The 20,653-nt window shown below is 29.9% G+C and overlaps 1 protein-coding gene across 4 annotated transcripts; it reads right to left on the bottom strand.

Moving 5' to 3' along the window:
- Nucleotides 1–11,511: 11,511 nt before the first annotated feature.
- Nucleotides 11,512–18,868, bottom strand: LOC112286466 (sodium/hydrogen exchanger 5). 4 transcript variants are annotated; one of them, XM_090253146.1, is made up of 23 exons: nucleotides 18,290–18,868; nucleotides 17,225–17,468; nucleotides 16,895–16,946; nucleotides 16,592–16,651; nucleotides 16,407–16,431; nucleotides 16,236–16,321; nucleotides 15,988–16,099; nucleotides 15,682–15,744; nucleotides 15,342–15,361; nucleotides 15,091–15,188; nucleotides 14,912–14,974; nucleotides 14,719–14,750; nucleotides 14,485–14,532; nucleotides 14,200–14,260; nucleotides 13,862–13,883; nucleotides 13,601–13,679; nucleotides 13,317–13,336; nucleotides 12,960–13,057; nucleotides 12,759–12,868; nucleotides 12,558–12,641; nucleotides 12,354–12,463; nucleotides 12,106–12,218; nucleotides 11,512–11,908 (listed from the first exon to the last, which is right to left on the bottom strand). In XM_090253146.1, exons 2-23 carry the CDS (start codon nucleotides 17,409–17,411, stop codon nucleotides 11,850–11,852), a joined length of 1,602 nt encoding a protein of 533 aa, XP_090109272.1. In that variant the 5' UTR covers nucleotides 17,412–17,468; nucleotides 18,290–18,868; the 3' UTR covers nucleotides 11,512–11,849. The 4 variants fall into 4 exon arrangements, with proteins under 4 accessions (XP_090109272.1, XP_090109273.1, XP_073392235.1 ...); XM_090253147.1 differs by lacking the exon at nucleotides 18,290–18,868 and adding an exon at nucleotides 17,697–18,226; XM_073536134.2 differs by lacking the exon at nucleotides 18,290–18,868 and adding an exon at nucleotides 17,697–18,225 and having other exon boundaries at nucleotides 17,225–17,513.
- Between the last annotated feature and the right edge of the window lie 1,785 nt (nucleotides 18,869–20,653).

Genomic DNA, 20,653 nt, shown 5'->3' with positions numbered 1-20,653 from the left:
ATGGTTAGATCAAAGTATGTATAGGTTTTTGTGAGTTGAGGTCTCAAAAATTAGAGTTTGAGGGTCAGTGAGTATTTCTTAGATCTTTAGAAATTTATCAATTGGATTGAAGTGAAGGTTTTATATCTAGATAAAAGACTTGATTTCTAATATTTTAAATAAAATTAAGAAGTAATTTAATAATTCAAGGAGGGATATTGGCATTGAAAGTTTAGCATTTAGATTGGAATAGGTATTACATCCAATTGGATTATCTTGTATTTCTCTTAATTGATAAATGAAATCAATTTCATCTTCTTTGTATTTTTTTTTAACTCAGATATTAAGAAGTGTACAAATTTTAAGTTGATATCAATGATTTAATTATAAGTTGTTGAAGTTCTAATTTACTATAAGATTTAGTTTAAGGTTTATGCACAATTTGGTTAGGACTTAGGATTTGGTCTAAGGTTTGGTTAGGATTAGGATTTTCTTGGGATTTAGTTTAAAACTTAATCAAGAGTTGATTAGGATTTGAATAAGGTTCAATAAGGATTTTAATTAGAATTTGATATAAGATTTGGTTAAGTTTTAATTAAAATTTTAATAAGGGTTATATTAAGATTTTTATTTTTAGTGTTTTTTTAGAATTCATTGTTATTTTTTAAAAAAGTTTTTCTTTCTAAAATTTCTTTAATATTATTATTATTTATTTAATGATTTATTTTTAAATTTCTTTAAGATTTCTTATTAATTTTTTTAGAATTAACTTCTTTTAAATTTATTTTGGATTGGTCAAAGTTTGATCAAAATCATTAAGGTTTTCTTAAGGTTATTTAAGATTCTATTAGACTAAATAGAATTGGTATTACATTTCTACTTACCTTCTATAGCTAAGCAGTTCGTGCGTTTCTAAGCAAGAATACACGTAATATGACAATAGTTCCTATTATAGCTAGAGAAACTTTTTTTCTAATACATCATCTTCTTTGGCAATCATGTTCTTCATTTTGTAATTATATTGCTTCTTTAGACAATATTGAGTAGTATGTTTGTATTCAATATAATATAGGTATAAATTTTTTTGACAACAATAAGTATTTTTTTGCTTGGTAAGAGGTTTAAAATGTACCATGTCAATTTGAATAGGCTTTGGCTTAAATAAGTAAGCTTCTGAAAACTTTGAAAATGTCGCTAAAGCTTAAGTTGTACTTTTTCAACCAAATCTTTATTACAGGTATTTTCAAAGAATCAATTATCACATGCAATGGCTTGAGTAATAAATTACTCTAGTGAATGTGCTCTTAGAATGTTGACAAGTTTGTAAAGATATGCAATAGTTATAAATCTATTTTTACTTTTACTAAACGTAGCATCTATAATCTTTCTTTCTATGGATAATTCAAAAAAATTCAAAAAATTAAATTAGAAGAAGGTAATCCACAACCTCTAATATCAAATAAAATTTTATATAAAGAGAGATAATCTACTCTCTTGAAGAAAAAAATAAATGTTTAAAAATTAAATTATTTGTTTAAAGATAGGTAGTTTGTAACCTTTAAAATATAATAATAAAAATAGAATAATTTATTTACTTCTAAAAAAAGATAAAAAAAATAAGTTAGAATTTTTATCAAACTATCAAAGATATGAATCTCGAAGAAATATATTTACAATACATTCTTGTGTTACTCAGAAAGATTAAAAAAATACTTAAAGAATATATAGTATTAAATTAAAATGGCTATTGCTAAAGACAAAAAGACTAAAAATTCTTGAACCAAGACTAAAGACTAAAGACTAAATAGGTATTGATAAGAATGAATAAGGCTTTATTCTTGCCTCTATATATACTATCTAACTAAAAGCTATGTAGCAATATTCTATAGGACCTCCAAAATATGTTGACTTTACAAGACAAGTTTTTAAACTTGCAAGACAAGTTTCTAAACTTACAAGGCAAGTTTTCTATATGTGTGCCACTTAGTTAGCTTGTTCTACATGCTATCAATATATGTGACACACGGTAAACTTTTTAATCAATTTTCTAACCTATCAATCAACTACAAACACATATAAACTCAAAGCAGCATCTATGAAGCTTCTAAGAAGCTTCACTAGAAGATATTATGAAATAAATCTACTTTCACCTACTTCTACTTAATTATATAGGTAAATATCAGAATAAATATGTATGTCTATGACACAATGTTGTTGTATTGGAATACAATTATAGCAAAAATATAATCAAAAATAAATTTTTAATTTATATTTAATTATCTTAGTTTAATAGTAATTCAAGACATTTAAACATGACTTTTATAAAAGCTTCTTAATTTATTTTCTTGCCTTAATAGCTAATAGAGCAAACGTTGGTTGGTAATTTTATCTTTTAGATTATAGAATTTTTTTTAATGACTTAAAAGGCCATAAACTAATAAAAATAAGATATAAGAGATAAATAATTAGTATGATTGATACTAAGATTAAGATGATGGTAGGATCAAACTATAAAACTCTTAGGATAGATTGATTTGATACCTAAGGATTGACCATTTGTGGAAGAAGATCAAAATCAGATCTCTACCCACTAAAATGGCCGCCTAATTCAAAATAGGGATTCATTCAAAGATTAGCATTTGAGATTCTTTAGATAGCTTTAAGCTTATTTCAAAGATATAATGCTTATTTTCATAGGATTTAGAATGACTTTGCAATTGTTGTTCAAAATCAAGGTTTCTATTGGTGACTTGGAATTTATGCAATACAATTAGGGCTAACATCTCAATTAGTTTGTGCACTTGGTGTCACATCTTTAGTTCAAAATTAGATAGTACTTGGACGTATGGGTGTGCTAAGTGTGTATAAAATTTTGTATTTATATAATAGAATAATTAAAAGATATTTAGGTTTTGATAAAAAATGATATTAGAAGTTGATAATTTAGAATTGAGTAGGATTTCTATGATATCTAATGATCTACTACTTGAATCAATGTGAAATTTAGCATGAAATAAGAAGACTTTAAGATTAAGCCACATAAAAATTTTGAATTGAAGTTAAGAATTGGAGAAGTAAAAATCACTATTGGAAAATTTGCATCAACTTTCAAGTTGGCAGCCAAGTAACATTATTGCAATTTTTGAGCATTTTTTCACAATCTTCAAGTTCAATCGGACTGAATTTTTCTAAATATATAGAAGGCTTATAGTGGAATTTTTATGGAAAATTTTGTACTAAGTGGACAATCAAATAAAAAGTTATATCTTACCAAAGCTCACTAACTAGGATTAGGGCTTGCAAAGAAAAATCAAAATTACCTAATTATGAAAGTAATAAGGAAATTGGAGTTTATTTATAGTTGAAGTTAATAAGAAGAGTATTTTTGAGCACTTTTTATTGGATTTAAGTACTTTTGAATTAAAATTTGAATTACATTCTTCTTATATGAGTGAAACCTATTAGAATATCTTGAATATTTGTAAAACACAACTTCACTTTTTATAGCTAAATTCTTAGTGCATTTCCAAACAACACAATATGTATTACAATAAAATTAAGAAATAGAAAATTTTAGCTTAATTTTATTACTAAAATTTCTAAATTAAGGAACTTATTGATTTACAAGATCAAGACTTTGAATCACAATAATAAATCAAGAATAACAAAAAAAAATTAAAATGATAGAAAAATATTATGAAAATAATATGAAAATAGAAGGCAATACAATTTATTTTAGATAATAACACAAAGAAGTCAAATCCATAAAAATAACAAAAACAAAGAACTAAAGAAAAGACTTTATTTGAATCTAAGATATATGTGAGTATAAAATTTACTCTTCAATCCAATTACGAGATGGCCTCAATTAATAATTACTTATAACAGATGGTATAAAGTGGAAGTAGCAAGAATAAGAATAAAAAAAAAATGCAAAACAAGTGGAACAATTACAATCAAGCAATTGTACACTACAAAAATAGTCATATTTTGTTCATTGAATTTTTATCCAATAAAAAGTAAAAAGTAAAATAAAAAATATATTTTTAGAAATTCAATTTTATTATCTTTTTAATGGTATAAGAAACATATAAATTTGAGTTACTATGAATAAGTTATGAAGAATTAAAAATTAACAAGTAAATAAATAAAAAATTAAATAAATAATTTTTACCTTAAGGATAACTTACTTAAGAGATCAAGAGTTTGAGCCTCACCAAGGCTCACAAGTAGTACATATCAATCTCTAAAAGAGGCCACAAGGCCTTAGTCTTATCCTCCTAACTACCTTCAATGTGCTTCAACCTATATGGGACTTCTTCACCTCTTTTCTTACAAGGACTATATTAGTTGTTGGTTCTCTTATTTTCTACTATTAAAACCAATAATTTTATGTTTTTGACTTCATCATGGTATTTAAAAACATCCAATTAGTCAAGAGCCTTGGATGTCCTTCAAATCTTGCTCCATTTCTTCATAATGGCTCCCGAAGTAGTAAAACTCATTTTTACCAAAGACTTGGAAATTGCTCTAAAAATTCCAAAAAAAATCTAAAAAACTTCTAAAACTCCTATAATGGTTCTATAATAATAATATCAGTTTAAGGCTATAATTTCCTATCTTAATGATTTTTTATAGTAATAAAATAAATTTAAAACTATTATAAATTCTATTTTTTATATAAATAACTAAAAGACATGAGGTTCTTTCTCATGCTTCTTCTAACTACTAACTAACATTTATAATTTTTTTATAAGTAATATGTATAGTCAGAAGGCCAATATAAATATTGATCTTAGTAAATAATCGTCAATACTTAATAATAAGTAAAAAATACTAAATCAACTAAGATAGTTGCCTCCAAGACTTATTAAGACTCCAATTCTACAATTAAAATTCTAATTTTCTATTTTTTAAAAGATTTCTATACTATTCACCATATATTGTGGTTCTAAGTACTTTAAATGTATCTTTTTATCCTAAAACAACTAGTGAGTTGATTTGATGATTCACACTGTACCATCGTATTGTCACTCCAAACCATGAATTTAATAAACTCTAGCTACAATTACTACATGCTAATATCAACAATGTGCAAATAGTATCAATTTTAGACAATGACAACTATCAAACATGTAATACATGGACATCAAACAATCTAGGCTGAAAAATTCTTTATTTTTTACTTCCAAGATTTTGTAGGAGAGCTTAGATCAAAATAAAAGCTTCAGACTATATAATTTAATTCTTAAGAGTTCAATAAGCCCCACCTTACTTTTTTAAGAGCCTAGAGTAAATCTCTTACTTTTACATAATTTTTTAAAACATAAATATCAAAACAAATGATTTTTTTAATAAAATAAAAATAAAAATATACCATAAATATATACGCAAATAATATTTGAGTTTAATTTATATGATAAATAGAATCTATTTATTACACTATCAAAACTTTCAATTAAGACTTCATAAAACTTTTTATAATAATCCATTTTTTATTTTAAGTTTAACTAGATATGCTAAGGTAATCTTCTCAAACATATTGGCTTTTTAGTCAATTAATAAATAAATAAAATATAATATTAGGCTCCTATTCGATATCCAATTGAGTCTTTGCACCTCTTTTGGAAACACTAGTAATTAGAGTTTAATTCTTATTTGCATTCAATTATAAAAGAATAAATTTTGAAAGCCTATTCTTAAAGAATTTATATACTACTTAAACTTAAACATTATTTCTTATATATGTTCTATTTATAAATTAATCTAAATAATACTCTAGTTTTAATTAATTAAATTTTTACTTTTCAAAATAGAATTTTTAACTTAAACAAGACCACTTTGAAAACAATTTAGCCATTCATAAATCTTCCTTCTTGCTCTTCCAAACAATAATACAAACATATGCCTAAGATAAACTATATACAACCTATCTCTATATACACAACATATACCCTATAATACAAAACAAGCATGATAAAAACTTGGTGAAAAACAAAAAAAAATTTCTTTCTTATCTAAAACTTAATTATATATTTTAATACATAGAAATCATCCACAATTAATAGTTTTTGTTAAATTTCTATTGAATAATACTAAGACAATGCAATCTTATGAAAGTTGTATCTCAATTAATCAATTTTTTTTTTTCTTGGAAAAAATAAAACATGTCCTTGAATTAAATATTTTCAATAACTAAATATTCCAAATCAGGAGACTTTCTTTATTTTTACTTCAACTAAACTACTATATGTATCAATTCATAATCAATTCTTGTTCAATTAATCATTATCTAATCTATTAATGTCTAAAGAATTTAATCTATATATATATATATATATATATATATATTTTTAAATCTAATTTTTAACTATCTTAATAATTATTATAAGATCAAGGTACTATGAACTAATTAAATTTCATGTGCCATCTAAAATTAATAATGGATATCAATAATTAAAAGGTGTTCTTCAATGCCTTGCAATTGAGTTTGAAATGGTCAAATTTCTTAATGGAGATAGATGCAATTTTCTTCTCTAATTCAACTATCAAATTGACACTTTTTGAATTTGATAGGAAAATTAGAATGTTGCTAAATTGTTTTAGGGGATCTTCATAGAATTGATAGAGCATCTCTAGTTAGATCACAATTATATAAAAATACTCGTTTTTCTTTGTTTTTTCATATAATGTCTTAACATTTGCCATAAAAAACTTTCATACTATATATACAAATACTTGTATATCAATTTAAGTTATTACTTGCTTAACTGCCTCTATAATGTCTAATCCTCTTTAATTTCATATCTCCAACTTAGTCACTCATTTCTTTTCATGTGCTAATCACTATGTCAATTAATCAAATTACCAAATTAAGATAATATTATTATTTTTCCAAAAACTAAAAAATTATTTTTACCAAGATAATTTTTAATAGCACAATATGTCCTTTAAGTGTAATTACATAATCTAAACTAAAAATTTATAAATATAAATATTAATTTTTAAAAAAAAATTAATTAATTTTTTAAATTTATAATAATATTTTAGTATAAAAATAGCTTTTTAATTCTTCTAATTTTTTTATAGATAGTAAAAATTAATTCTTAACAAATAATTTTTTTTAATCTAAGAAGCATACAATTACAATAAAAAAAACATCAACTATAGTTAAAAAGGATAATAAACAAAAGACTCACAAATTCATTGTGTAAGAAAGTAATATTTATTAAAAAAAGGCATAAAATATCTTATTATATCTTTGAGCCTAAGAAAATCTTGGTGGTATTTAAGAGGTAATATCCTATACACTCTCATCAAAGAATGTAAAGTATGGATATTTATTCCAATACTCCTTCTTACATACTCATTTATTATATTGCTATTGGATAGATGAATCACGTTTAGCAAGCATATATATACTCTTCAATAGGAATCATAAAGATTTATTGAGATGTTAGTATTTATTATAATTTAGTTTAAAAAAAATTTAAAATGATATTTTTTATATTATAGATGTAGGCACTAATTATCTCCTTCTAAATAATGTTATTTTTTTATTTCATCTTTTATCATGGATAGAATGATTGATGGAGAAATTTACCTTTGGTGAAGGTATGTAGTTTAAATAAGGTTTAAAAAATGAAGTATTAGAGCTCCTTTATGCTCCTAGATAGCCTCCTCTTCATTCAAACTAATTGGTTTGTAGCAGTTCTACTTCAAAAAAAATATTATGTACTTAAAAAAGGTGGTCAGCCAAGAATTTATTTTTCTTAGTTAGAGTGTTGATAAAAACATACATATAGTATCAACAAAAAGATGTTGGTGCAAGTTTACATTTAATAAAAAATAAAATTTGTATTATCTTTCATTTAAAAATTAAAAAAATATATTAAAATAATCTAGTCTAATCTTTTATTCAAAACCACAAGCAACAAGACAAGCTTTATATTTTGGAAATTGCCCATTTGTGGCAAATTTGATCTTGAATATCCATTGTGCAAAGATTATCTACTTTCTTGCTGGTAACTAAATAAGCTTCTACATATCATTTTGTATAATGGAATTGTATTCATATTTCATGAATTTAATTCACTTAGGATTGATGCAAATATTATTATATTTTAGATTTTTTTATTCCATTAATAAGATTAAATTAATTTTAAGTTAATAAAGTGCAACATATCCTCCTAAACAAGTTGAAGGACATTGCTTACATTTGAACCAACAAGGGATATGCTAAAAATTTACTAATTTAGTATATAAATATATATTAATTAGGAATCTAATTAAAAATTGAAATATTGTTATTTCCTCAAAAGATGGAGTATAGGGAACCAAGTCATATTGTGAAGGTAAAACTAATATAATATTTGGAGTAGATGCAATAATAAAAAAAATAATTAATAGAAAATTAGGTAGATTTGAGTATTTGTTGAAGACAAATGAGTTGATAGTTTTAATAGAATCAGTTAAATCTATTTGTGAAAATTTCATAATGCATATGTTGTGCAAGATTATAACTTTTATATAATAGTAATTTTTTAATATTATATTGAATGTAAGTAAAATATATATTTTAAATTGTGAATCAAGGTTACCTTATTTAAATGAGTTTTGGTGCTCAAATGCGGTACTTCCAAATACATGCAAATAAGCGATAAAAGGCTTGCATTCAATAAATAATTTTTTAAGAGTTGTTTTTGGAATTATCTTAAAAGGATATTAATTAAAGAAATTATACACTATCTTAAGTACTTTATTTCATAAATGATTTGAAAGATTCTTATCAAGTAATAAACATCAAACAATATTAAGCAACAAGCAATTGCAGCACTTTGCAACAATATTTTGTTATAGAAAATATAAGATTTTGAGTTGTTAACAGATTTATAATTCTTGGCAGTACTTGGTGAATTTTGTTGAGATAAATTTTCTATTGTTATCTATCATTAATATTTAGATATAGTGACTAATGATTTTTTTAACTTCACAAAAAAAAATTGAATTTAGTAAAAGTCTTTTCTTTGCAAATGAGCATATATGCCCATGTCATTTGTGAGAAGTCATCAATTATACTCAAGAAGTAATAAGTCTATTCTAACAATGAGATCTTTAAAATTTTGTAAAAAATTGAATATAAGAGTGTAAAAGGCTTATTAGCCTAAGCTTCACTAAACTTAAAAATTTTGATTTCTTGCTTCTTTTTTACAAAAATAATTTATCCAAGTTTCAAAAAGAAATTAGAGAAGAAGAATTTCAAGTACAATCTTATATTGGACCATGCACCAAATGTCATTAGTATAAAAGTAATCTAATTTTTTGTGCCAAATATTTGATTTGATTGGTTTATATATGATGATTGAATTATTTTTTCTTAATATTTCCATACTACCTTCAAGTTTGTATAAATCATATCTTTATATACGAGATGTATAAACTATTAGCTCTCTAACAAATCTATTATACATGAACCATCCTTCAAATAGAAATTCTAGACTATGATGATTGTTTGCAATGTTTCCAATAGATAGTAAATTCTTTTGGATTAAGAGTAAATATAAAAATTAAGAGATATTTTTGATGTTATCATTAGAAAATTTGACATTGGCATTGCTAAAACCTAGTATGTTATGGCCTTGTCGACATGCAAAATTGATATTAGAACATTGCTTTTATTTGAGATTAGAAAAAATAGTATGTTTTCTAATGATATGGTATGTTGCACTTAAGTCAAGGTACCAATTTTTCTCAAGTGATGATCCTTCAATACGATTAAGTTCTATAGATCTCTCTTTTATCAAAGATATTTAATGCAATTAAGAGTTGGATTTTAGCTTGATGGTAAAAGTTTCAACTTTGTTTCCAGCATTTAGATCTATAATTAATTTAGTTTTATTATTATTATCTTTGTTTAATGTGATATCTTTGAAAAACTAAATATGTTCTCTAAATACTTAGCAATGCTACTTTTGATAGCTAAATTTTAGATCTTTTATCCAATCAACTATTATTTAGTTATATTGTTTGATTTCAAAAAGTATTAGCCATAGATGTTGGTTAGAAAGACTTATATAGCCATTAAGTAGAAATCAAAGAACAACATTTATAGTAAGAACTCTTCAAAAAATGATAGAATTTTTAGTAATATAAAGAAATTCAACATCAATGCTTGTCATAGAACTTATTGCTAAGAAAAGAAGTGATGTTAAAGACATAGAAAGAAGATTTTAAAACCTTTAAAGAAGCTTTTATATCATTACAGATCTTTTTGGGATATTCTAATAACTTGGTAGAAGTATATGGTAGAAAGCTTAGAAACTAAGCTATATTAAGTGTTTCTTCAGAAAGCTTCTAGAATTCTTTAGAAATCAAATCATGAAATTTATTTAAATTACAAATCTTTTTAAAAAGCTTCTTGAGAGAATTTTTGAGACTTGGATAACTTCTTAACTAACTTATATAGTAAGTCATGAAAGGCTTGGATTCCAAGCTTTAGGTCCTAGAAGTAGTATAAGTAGAGATAAGAGTAAGGCTCTCTTCAATTTTATTAACTCATCTCTTATATTAGTTCTTTTTTTAGACTTTAGATTTATTTATTTATTTTTAATATGAATTATTAATTATTTTCTTGAATTATTTGAAATAAAAGAAGTCTTGAATTTAAGGCAGCAATAAAATAATTTAGAATATTTTTTATATTGGCAAAAATATGATATTAATATATATATATATAAGAGTGATCTAAGAATCTTAAAAATAAGCCATAACATAATTCTATTTTTTAAAAATATCATCTATTAAAACCAATAACCATCTATTAGAAAAAAGAATAGTATAAATCAAAGGAAAGAGTAATATTTTATTTTTTAAATAGATGGCAAGATACATTGTGTATATTACTACAATTTTAGAAGACACTTTGAATGCTTAGTAATACTATTGGAAGAAGGTATTATTGATAAGAGCATAAAAGATAAAAAATAAAAAATTATTATTTGAAGGTAGTTATAGAAACCTCAAAAATTTCTTTGCCATTTAATCCACACTATAAAACAAATAAATATAGTACAGATAATTTAACATATATTATCTTTGTATGAAGATATTGACATACCTTTGGATATAGTAGTGTTTTTAGGGACTTGAATTAGAAGTAATTGAAGAGTGGTTACTCTTCAATTTTTATGTTCTAAGACAATCTTGTAATTTGAATTCAAGCATGTAATTGAGTGATAGATGGTTCACAATTTCACAATTGGTGCATGTTGTAATGATATGATTTTTATTAACCTTCAACTTAAATGATTTTTTTTTTTTTTTTTTTTTTTGGTTATAGACATTTCATGCTTTCCTAAAAGATCCGGATTAATTTTTATTTTTTTTCAATGTTATCATGTCTATTCCTTTCAAAATAAAGATAAAGAATTGTATCAGTGGAAAAGAATCTCAGGATTTGCTTTACATGATGGTTGTGTTCAACAGTGCATTTGACTGAAAGTATTCCACAGTGAATTATCCCTCACGTTTCAATTTCACAAACTGTAGTAATCTTCAATGTATTAATTCATACTGTAAGAAAGCCAACATCGGTGTTGTATCATTAGCGCTTCATCTAAGTTCGTTTTGAACCCTGCTGCTCAAATTCTAGCACTTATGCTTGAATGGCAGTTACAGGATCGTTTTAAGTAGTGTACATCTAGTGGTTACTGATCAAAAGATTATACATCTTTTGGCCAACATCCCTGTTCTGAACGTAATGAGAATACCGCTCATGGGTCATTCAGTGATGGAGTTGTAGATGTTCTCAGCCGTGTGGCTTGGAGGACTGTTTTGCCCTGTTCCGACGACTTGTAGCTGATAATGCTGATTCAGTTTAGGACCATGGCAGTATCACTTTTGGCGTGTCCAAGTTTCGCATTGTTCCGACCTATTTCATTCCGAAAAAGAACATGTTAGACAAAATCTGCTATGGAGTTGCAATGTGGACTAGAATGAATTAGCACAACTACCGCAAACCGACCCCACAGAGTCTTAGAGTTGCTGTGCAACTGCACAATTGCATGGGTAGAAGATTAGTGGGAAGAGAATATTCCACTTAGAAAGGTTAGGGAAAGGCAAGCATACCTTCCGTGTGATATTGAAGAAAATCTTCCGTATGAAGGCCAAGCATGGAATCACTCTTGCTTGTCGTGAAGAAAGGCTTTAAGATCTTCATGTCTATTTCTTTGAAGGAGGTGCTGGTAAAAGAAAAAGGGTTAGCTTTCGTGACATGATGATGCTTGTAAAATATTTAGAACATTTCTAAGGTAATTTTGGCCGACTAAACTTCTAAATTCTCTTTTATGAGATTGAGCGCTAGGTGATGAATATACCTCTTGCGGAGAATGTGGAACTTTGATTTAAGATCATGATTCCGAGTGGAGTTTGCTGCAAACTCTTCATTAGAAGTATTTAGCATACTCTCTTGCTCATCCTCAACAATCTGACAGAGCAAGTATTATTTAGTGGAAAGATTCCCTCAAGTGTAAACCAATTTTTCCGAAAAAAATTAGAGGATTGTTAAGGTTTTCACTCACAGATACTTTTGAGTATTCATCTTTCTCCTTGTTTAGATTCAGGTTCTCCAGCATTGTTGACGTGGAGCCTCCAATAACAAGCACCTACAAACAGAAAAAAAGGCAATTTTTCCAAATCTCGCACTAGTATTAGACATTAGAACCAAACTCAATTTTGTTCGAAGACCGAAGCAATCACTAATAGGAGTAGAATGTCCTTACTGTTAGTATGACAATAGTTGTAGTTGTGGTGAAAATAACTTGGCCATGACTATCCTGAAAGTTATGGACTGATTGTAACGCCAAAGCAAATGCCATTGCTCCTCGCAATCCTGTATTGACCACATCAAAAACTCGTTGAGCCAGGAGTAATTTGCAAGCTCATCGTCAGTCTCCGCATCTAGTTCAAACAGGATTTCTTACCACTGAACCATAAAGCATTCTGGTGTTGAATTGGTATTTTCCTGGAGGCGCTTCGGAGCTTATTGATGCAGTATGCCAATGGATATACATTGATCGCCCTAAAGATAAGGTAAACGTCATCCAGAGTTACGTGGTGAATTTTCTGCATAATGAATCTTACATACTCATCTTTTGCAACTTGCTCTCTTTACGATCACGATTATAAACAAACCTGACAAACTTTAGCACTGAGCACCTCTAGCTCACGATTATCTATTTTTGATATTTCAGTTGCAGGAATGGATGGAGGCCATAAACATGGTAGAATAGACGTATTGTATGGAAGATGCATTAACGACATGTAGTAAGCTCACGTGCCTTGCCACCACTAATATAACCTGTTCAAAAGTTCAGAAAGATCTATCATGTCAGAAATAGTAGCAGATGGAGAGTTTGCTATATGCTTCTAAAGTCGCACAAAATAATGTACCATCATTCATTTCGAGGTCACTAAGAAGTCAAATTTTCAGCATCGTATAATCTTTGCAATACCAACGAAACATCGAACTTCCATTCCATTCGCTAGATCCTCGCACTCTCGATTACATCCCAAAAGAATCGAAAAACAGCCAGAAATGAGAAAAGCGTTTGAGCATACGCACAACCGAAAAGAGGATGAAGCTGATGTGCAACCAGTTGCTGTGGCGCTCATTTGCAATGTCCACACCCATATACATAAATCTGCAGTTTTAGATTGGTATTTTGATCAATCAATTATCAAGATAAGAAACTCGAAAAAATGAAAAGTCGTCACATCTTAATGAAATTTATTCATCACAAGACACATCACGGCCAAATACGACAGAAAAGAACGTGCAAACTGAATAATGATTTCATGGTTTAGGGTTCAGATGTGTGCTTACACAAAAGTCTCGGCCAACGACACTATGAGATGAAAGAAGCCTGCCGTGAAGGACTGAGCACTTTCCGAAAGGTTTGGAAATGTGTAGTGTTTCATAAGCTACAAATGCCAAAAAGAATATTGTCCAGTGTCTGTCTTCCTCTCCTAATATATGTACTACAATTCTATAAAGTATTATATTACAAAAAAAAATCCATACTTCTTGGCCAGTTTTGTAAAATTCAAAACATCATGTATTTTCTGTAGAAAGTGGATTGCATCCTTCGATATCTTTACGGTGAACGTAGCTGATGCCAACAAATAATTGTGAAACTACTTCGAACGGTGGATAACACTTACAATGCCGCAGAGGAGTATCGCAACAATTCCTGAGAGGCCTAAACCTTCCGCAAACATGTACCTGTTGAAAACGAAAAGAATCAGAAGGAACACGTCCACCAATGACAAACAACAATAACTGCAGGGAACTTTCTTACACATGTCAGTCGTGAAAAAAATGTAGGGCTTAAGTTTCAAACAAAACAACTAAAAGAAATACATAATTCTTTGAGTTCTCTACATCTACTTATAATTTAATTACAGCGCCGAGAGGAAAATGTCAGGACAAAGAGAGTGACAACTCACGCAAAGTATGGAAATAGCACGATCAGGCAGCATTCTAGGTGCTGCAATCTGCACTCAGATCCAATATTGAGAAATTACGACTCTGCAATGTTTTTGGAACACAGATATCTTTTCTATGGTCCAAGCCTTAAAGATACAGCGAAGAATGAAGAGAAAACATCCTCAATCAGTGATAAATTCTTCTTTCAAGATGCGATAAAATGCGTACAAAAAGAGTTCATAGATGTTACTTACTTGTGAACGTGCAATCCGGCAAACTTGAATAAGTGCCTTGAATTAAGGTCAGCTTTCATATTAGTTGAAAATAAGCAAGACGAAAAATAGAAAAAACCTTGGAATGTAGAGTGTTTCTAAGGTGTTACAACTAAGAGATGTAAGCCACAAATTAAAGCGTACGAAAGTGTTTCGGCACACAGTGAAAGGATATCAATGCGCAAAGAAGCGCCACCGAAACTCCTGTAATGCAATATCCCAGCTAGAATTTGTGGTTCTCCGGAAAACAGTTATATCCCTTATCAATTTCCATGTACGGGCATACTGAGTGGGTAATACAGTATAATGAAAAGAACATTGCTAGCTTGGGCTTCTCAGGGCTGTTGTGAATACCTGAGAAAAGGGATCCCAGGAAGGTGATAAAAAACCTTATAATAGCAATTGTGACATTGTAACTTGCTGACAGATTTTGACGCACCGACACCAAACTCCTGTGGTTTTTTTCCGATCATCAAAATTTATATTGGATCCTAGTATATCATATTCTATGAAACAATGTTCACTGCGCTGCTGCTGTTGGGCATACAAAAATCAATGCAAGCAAACATCATACTAAATTGGACCTTGTTTGAGGTACTACTAACCTATATAACGACACCGCCACCTTCAGAAGTATCCATTCATGCAAAACGCAATAAGACATATCATAAAAGTTTCCAAAAATGACCCAACGAAGGATTTTGGAGCAACATCCATAATGCAATTATTGTAAAAATGAAAAGTGTTATAATAATGATAACAAAAATACAAAGGTTGAGTCATGTGAGCTGTGAGGAAGATAGGCAGCTGAACTGTAAATGCATGTTTTATCTTATTTCGTGAAATGAGATAAATGTTCAAAGCGCTGGAGAGTATATTCACGAGCTTATCCAAAGTATTCGTTCATAGGCATTTAACTTCCTTTATTGGATCATGGTGACGTACCGCATCGTTCAATACGGACTCGCCTAGCACGAGAGCGTATAGGTTCACATCCGTCCCAAGCTCCTGAAGAAGACATCCGCAAAGAAGAATGTAAATACAAAGGTGTCATTTTTTGGGAATTGCTTATGAAGTTTGAAGTTACGGGTGTAAAAATCAGAACTCCAGGTACTCATCAGACTCTGTTCTTGATTGTAAGATCCACTCCCATTTTGTTCTAAGGTGCAGAAACATTTAGAGAAATATGCACAACTGTGAGCTTCGAAACTTCTGTATGATTTGGGAAAACCATGAATAATTGAGGGGAACCTGGAAAACCGCCAGTACAGAGACTGGATCTGTTGCTGAAATGATGGATCCGAAGATACAGCTTTCGAGAAGGGGTAACTTGTACACAAGAGACAGCCGCCCACCAAGATACCTGCAAGGAAATCCAAACTTAGACAATCATACACGAAATTAGAGGATCGCAGAACCATTCGACATTTTTGCTTCAGGTATAAAATGTTCCAAGAAAGTTGAAGGTATTTTCGGAAAGTAGTGCGAGTGCCACTCACACAAATCCACCTGTTACCATCGCGCTTATGAGTGTTCCAAGGATTGCAAACGTGCATATTGCTCCAAAATTCGAGAAAAACGGCCCCTGGGCATGACAAAGGTGACTTAGATACATCTTCTAATTTACCGGCAAAGCTTCTTATACATTGGGAATAGGTTCTGGTAGTTACCGGTTGAAGGTTGAAACCAGAGTCGGTATGAATTTCAAGTCAAGGATATTTTAGCAACAAATACTGATTATTGGTAGCAGAGTAAATCCTAGAATGTGTCCCGGTCAAATCAATCCTGATCACTAATAATTCGTGAACTTCTGTGCGGAACACATAAAATTCTGAAACAGTTACTTGAAGGATATAAGATAATCGGAGGAAGCAAAAACAGGAAGAAGAATCCCTCGTGAAAGTTGAACCAGTTGCTGCAGCCCACCACGTCTAGAATTAGTGTCTAGACTCTTCAAACAAGCCATCGTGCATGCAAATCGTAATCGGAATGCTGCTACAAGTCTCACATGCTTGAAGAAACTTCGGTGCAAATTCAATGTTACACTAATTCACATTCCTTGTAAATGAATCTAAGACTATAAACTGCAAATGTGTGAAAAATGATAGTTTCTTTGATGTAAGGACACCGAAATCGTAGAATCTTCAGGTCTAAATACCTGAATCTGTCTTGTGGATACGTGAATCTTGCAAGGGCACCTACCACAAGGCCTGTTGTTCCAGGTACACGTGAGATTATTTTGTACGAACTGGTCAAAGAAACTGAAAAATCGATGCAGGCAAAATATCAACTAAAGAAAAACAGTGTTTATCAGCTTTCAAGTGAGCACGCAAGCCCAACCTTTGCGCGACAACATTTTAACTGGAAACAGTACTAATTTGTGATAGAAAAGTAGATGCGATCAAGTCAACTAACTTTTCTATACTCAAACATCACCACTGGTAATTAAAATAACCGAGCATGGTCTTTGAGTGCAAAGGTAATATACCAATAAGGAGCGACGCGCTTCCTTCATGCAGGTAGTAGAATTTATGCCTGCGCAGAATATGTCCAAACACAAAAGCCAATCCCAGCATTGAGATCTGGAGGAGAATGCTCAAGCTATCTATCTGCTGCCGTTTGCTTGTTGACATCAGAGCAGAAGCTGAAGCTGACACTGGCTCTTCGCTTGCCATGGAATTAGAAACTATCTCCAATTTCAATCACTTGCTTTACAATTTCTTCAAAACATGCTTCCACAATACAAACATCCCCCGGGACGTTAATGGTACATCATCCTGCGTGAGGTAGGAATCGTGTACTCAAGCTTATTCATATGGAAAATAACGACAAGCACAGTCACTGTCAAATTGCGAAGGAGACAATCTCCATAAAGTTGAACTTCCAAGATATTGACTGGCAATTTAGGATCACCTTCAAACCATATCAATTCTCTGGGATGAAAAGTCTCGACACATTACCAATTTAGAGATACCGGCACAATCCCATACTCGACACGTAAGGATTACTTAAAATTCCAATTTCACTGTCGTTCTTGTGGCACAAACGTTCCAAATTCCATGACGACTGTACATTGTGAAAAGATTTAATGCCACAGCCTTGTCCATTTCCCGCGTAAAAGTTCAACATTCACGAATGCCGGGTTCCACGTATCGATGGCGACAGATCACAATGCACAATTTCACTACTGCATGTAATCTATCAGAAGCAACCAAGCTCATCGCAACATTAAGACGCTGCTGAAACCACTGCACTAGTTCAAAGGGATAACAGCAATAGTGCAAAAAGAGCAAGTCAAAAAGGTTTTCAAAACTCAAGACCGCGTCGGAAGGTTCAATTCTGCATCCAGCATCCCAGTGACACACAATAGGCTACTCTCTAAACGTGGAGTGCACTTCGTCTGTTACACTCTCAGCCATGGAAACCGAGGCCTAGAAGGACATGAGGAAGGTGACAGGATCCGAGGAGGAAGTCTAAACAATCAACAAGACATTGCTGCGAGTACGATAGGACGGCTGAGTACAGCATGTACAGTGAAGTAAATCTGGCTTACCCAATAGATCGCAGGCTTCATCGGCATGGAGCTTCCCAGCCATCGTTTACATATTGCAGCCCAGTTTATTCTTTCCTCTTCGCATACTCCTCTACCAAGAAATTCCTCATATTCATCCTTATTACATAAACTACAAAGGACTCATACGAAGTGCAACAAGTACTCGAAGAGCGGCATATTTCTCTTATTATTTTTTTTCGCAGTATTGAGTCCATGTTTATACAGAGAATATTCCCTTTTGCTGTGGATGTTGCACAAATGAAAATCGCTCACTCACAAACCAGTGTAAAATGTGATAATGTCCAGCATTACGTAGAACCAATTTTCGTAGCCAATTGAGCGTGCCATGGAACATGAAAGTGACCAGACATGCCGTGTTTGACTGAGTAACTACGAAACTGTGAATTGGAGAACCAATAACAACAAACAAACGAAAAAACATAGAAAATCTCAAGATGAAAACGACTTAAACCAGATTCATGTCTCCTGATTCTGATCGGCAGCAAACAGTGCTCTCCCTATACTCAAGCATCATACAAACTGTGCTCGTATCCCCCCTACCCCACTCTTTGACATCGTGGGCGTGTGGCTTCAAACACAGGACCTCGACAATTCAAACTCCTATAGGCCGAGGCATTTCGAGACAGATTCCATTCGTCTTTGAGCATCAGATGGATGAAGGATAGGAGCTGCGGTTGCGGAAATGTGGATCAATAACATTCAATCATTAGGAGCACTTGGGGATGAATGAACGTTGTGAAAGCAAGCCATTTCCTTCCTTCCATCCATCCTCAAAAAGATGGAAAGGAGCTCTGAAAAGAAAAAAGGAAAGGGAGATGGTCAGGCCTAAGGCATCATGTGGGGTGTTCAGATAGTGTACCATCCCAGCTTCGCAGCAAAGGAAGTGAAGCAGATGTTACATCTGTGCATTGTATTTAAACCATGCCATGAGCATGATGTTCATTGATTCCCCCTTTCTCTCACTTTGTCTGCCTGTCCCATGCTCTTGCATGAATACAAAGTTGTATATGTGTGCACTCATCTATAATTTAGGATAATTTGGGTGTAACACAAAGAAACAAAGAAGCCTTTTGATTGGCCTTGAAGAAGGGAATGCAAGGAACATGGGAACATAAGAACAAGGGAATCAAGAAACCAGGAAGTGCAGATTAAGTAAATGAATGGATGTGCCAAAGATTGCAGGTTTCTATTAGCATATATATAATGTTAAGAAAAAGGAGAGGAGAGAGGCAAGTTGAAATAAGGAATACTTTGTATCTAAAAATCAATAGATAGTTTCAATATGTGTGTATATATATATATATATATAGATGTTTCTAGGCTGTTATCAAGTCATTAGATAGCAAAAAATAATTTTAAAGCAACATTCTATCTTTCATATTTATTACAAGAATATATTTTCCTTTTATAAGTTAGGAGTTTACCTACAATGTAACTAATTAGTTGGTACTACAAAACGTCATACACTCACAGTTATGTAGCTATAGTTAATTGGTGATATTGCTGTATAGCTGATGCAACTTATTAAAATATTTTGTGGCCTAATTTGAATTGATGAAATATTTATAGTAGGAGCTCCTTGTTATTAGATTTTCGACAGGTGAGAGATAAAAAATAAAAATGAGGATATCTGTACTTTCTGTTGGCATATACACTTTTAATATTTGGTCATTGCAAACAGAACTTATAAACCTTTTAAGTTATAATATAAGATTAGGATAAAAAAATTCAATGAGTGTTTAATTATACTCTGATATATTTAATATAATACACATTATATTAAATCTCTTTTTAATAAAAACTAAGAATCCTGTTAGCTTCACATTTTATGTGTATTTAATTTAAGCCAAATCCAATGATCACTAATTAATTTTATAAAGGAAAAAATTAAAAATATAGTGCTATTTTTAAAGTATTAAAAGATACATATATAAAAACATGTAATATTTTTTCATACAAAGCAGAAGTTTTAGGAAATAATTAAATAAATTTACTTGATGCAACAAAAATAAACAAACAAAATTTTGGTGATTTGATATTTTATATGTGGCACTTATTTTAAGTACTAACACTAAAAAAATCAAATAATCTTAACATTTTTTTATTCTTAATATAAAAATTTAATAATATTAAAAGTAGTAAAAAAAAAAATAATATTTTTTTAAATAAACACATAATACTACATAAAAATAATCAACAAATAACCAAAATAAAATATGAAAATTCTTTCAAAAGAAATAAATTTTGAAAGAAAATAATTAATTTTTTATTTTTTATTTTTTAATTAAAAATTTAATATTATATATATATATATATATAAATTTTTAAAAATCTTTTATAATT

This window comes from Physcomitrium patens, chromosome 9 (assembly GCF_059467195.1).
Source record: "Physcomitrium patens ecotype Gransden chromosome 9, ASM5946719v1, whole genome shotgun sequence".
Lineage (NCBI taxonomy): Eukaryota > Viridiplantae > Streptophyta > Bryopsida > Funariales > Funariaceae > Physcomitrium > Physcomitrium patens.
Note: the sequence above shows the minus strand (reverse complement) of the source record. Positions and strands in the feature narration are given on the sequence as shown.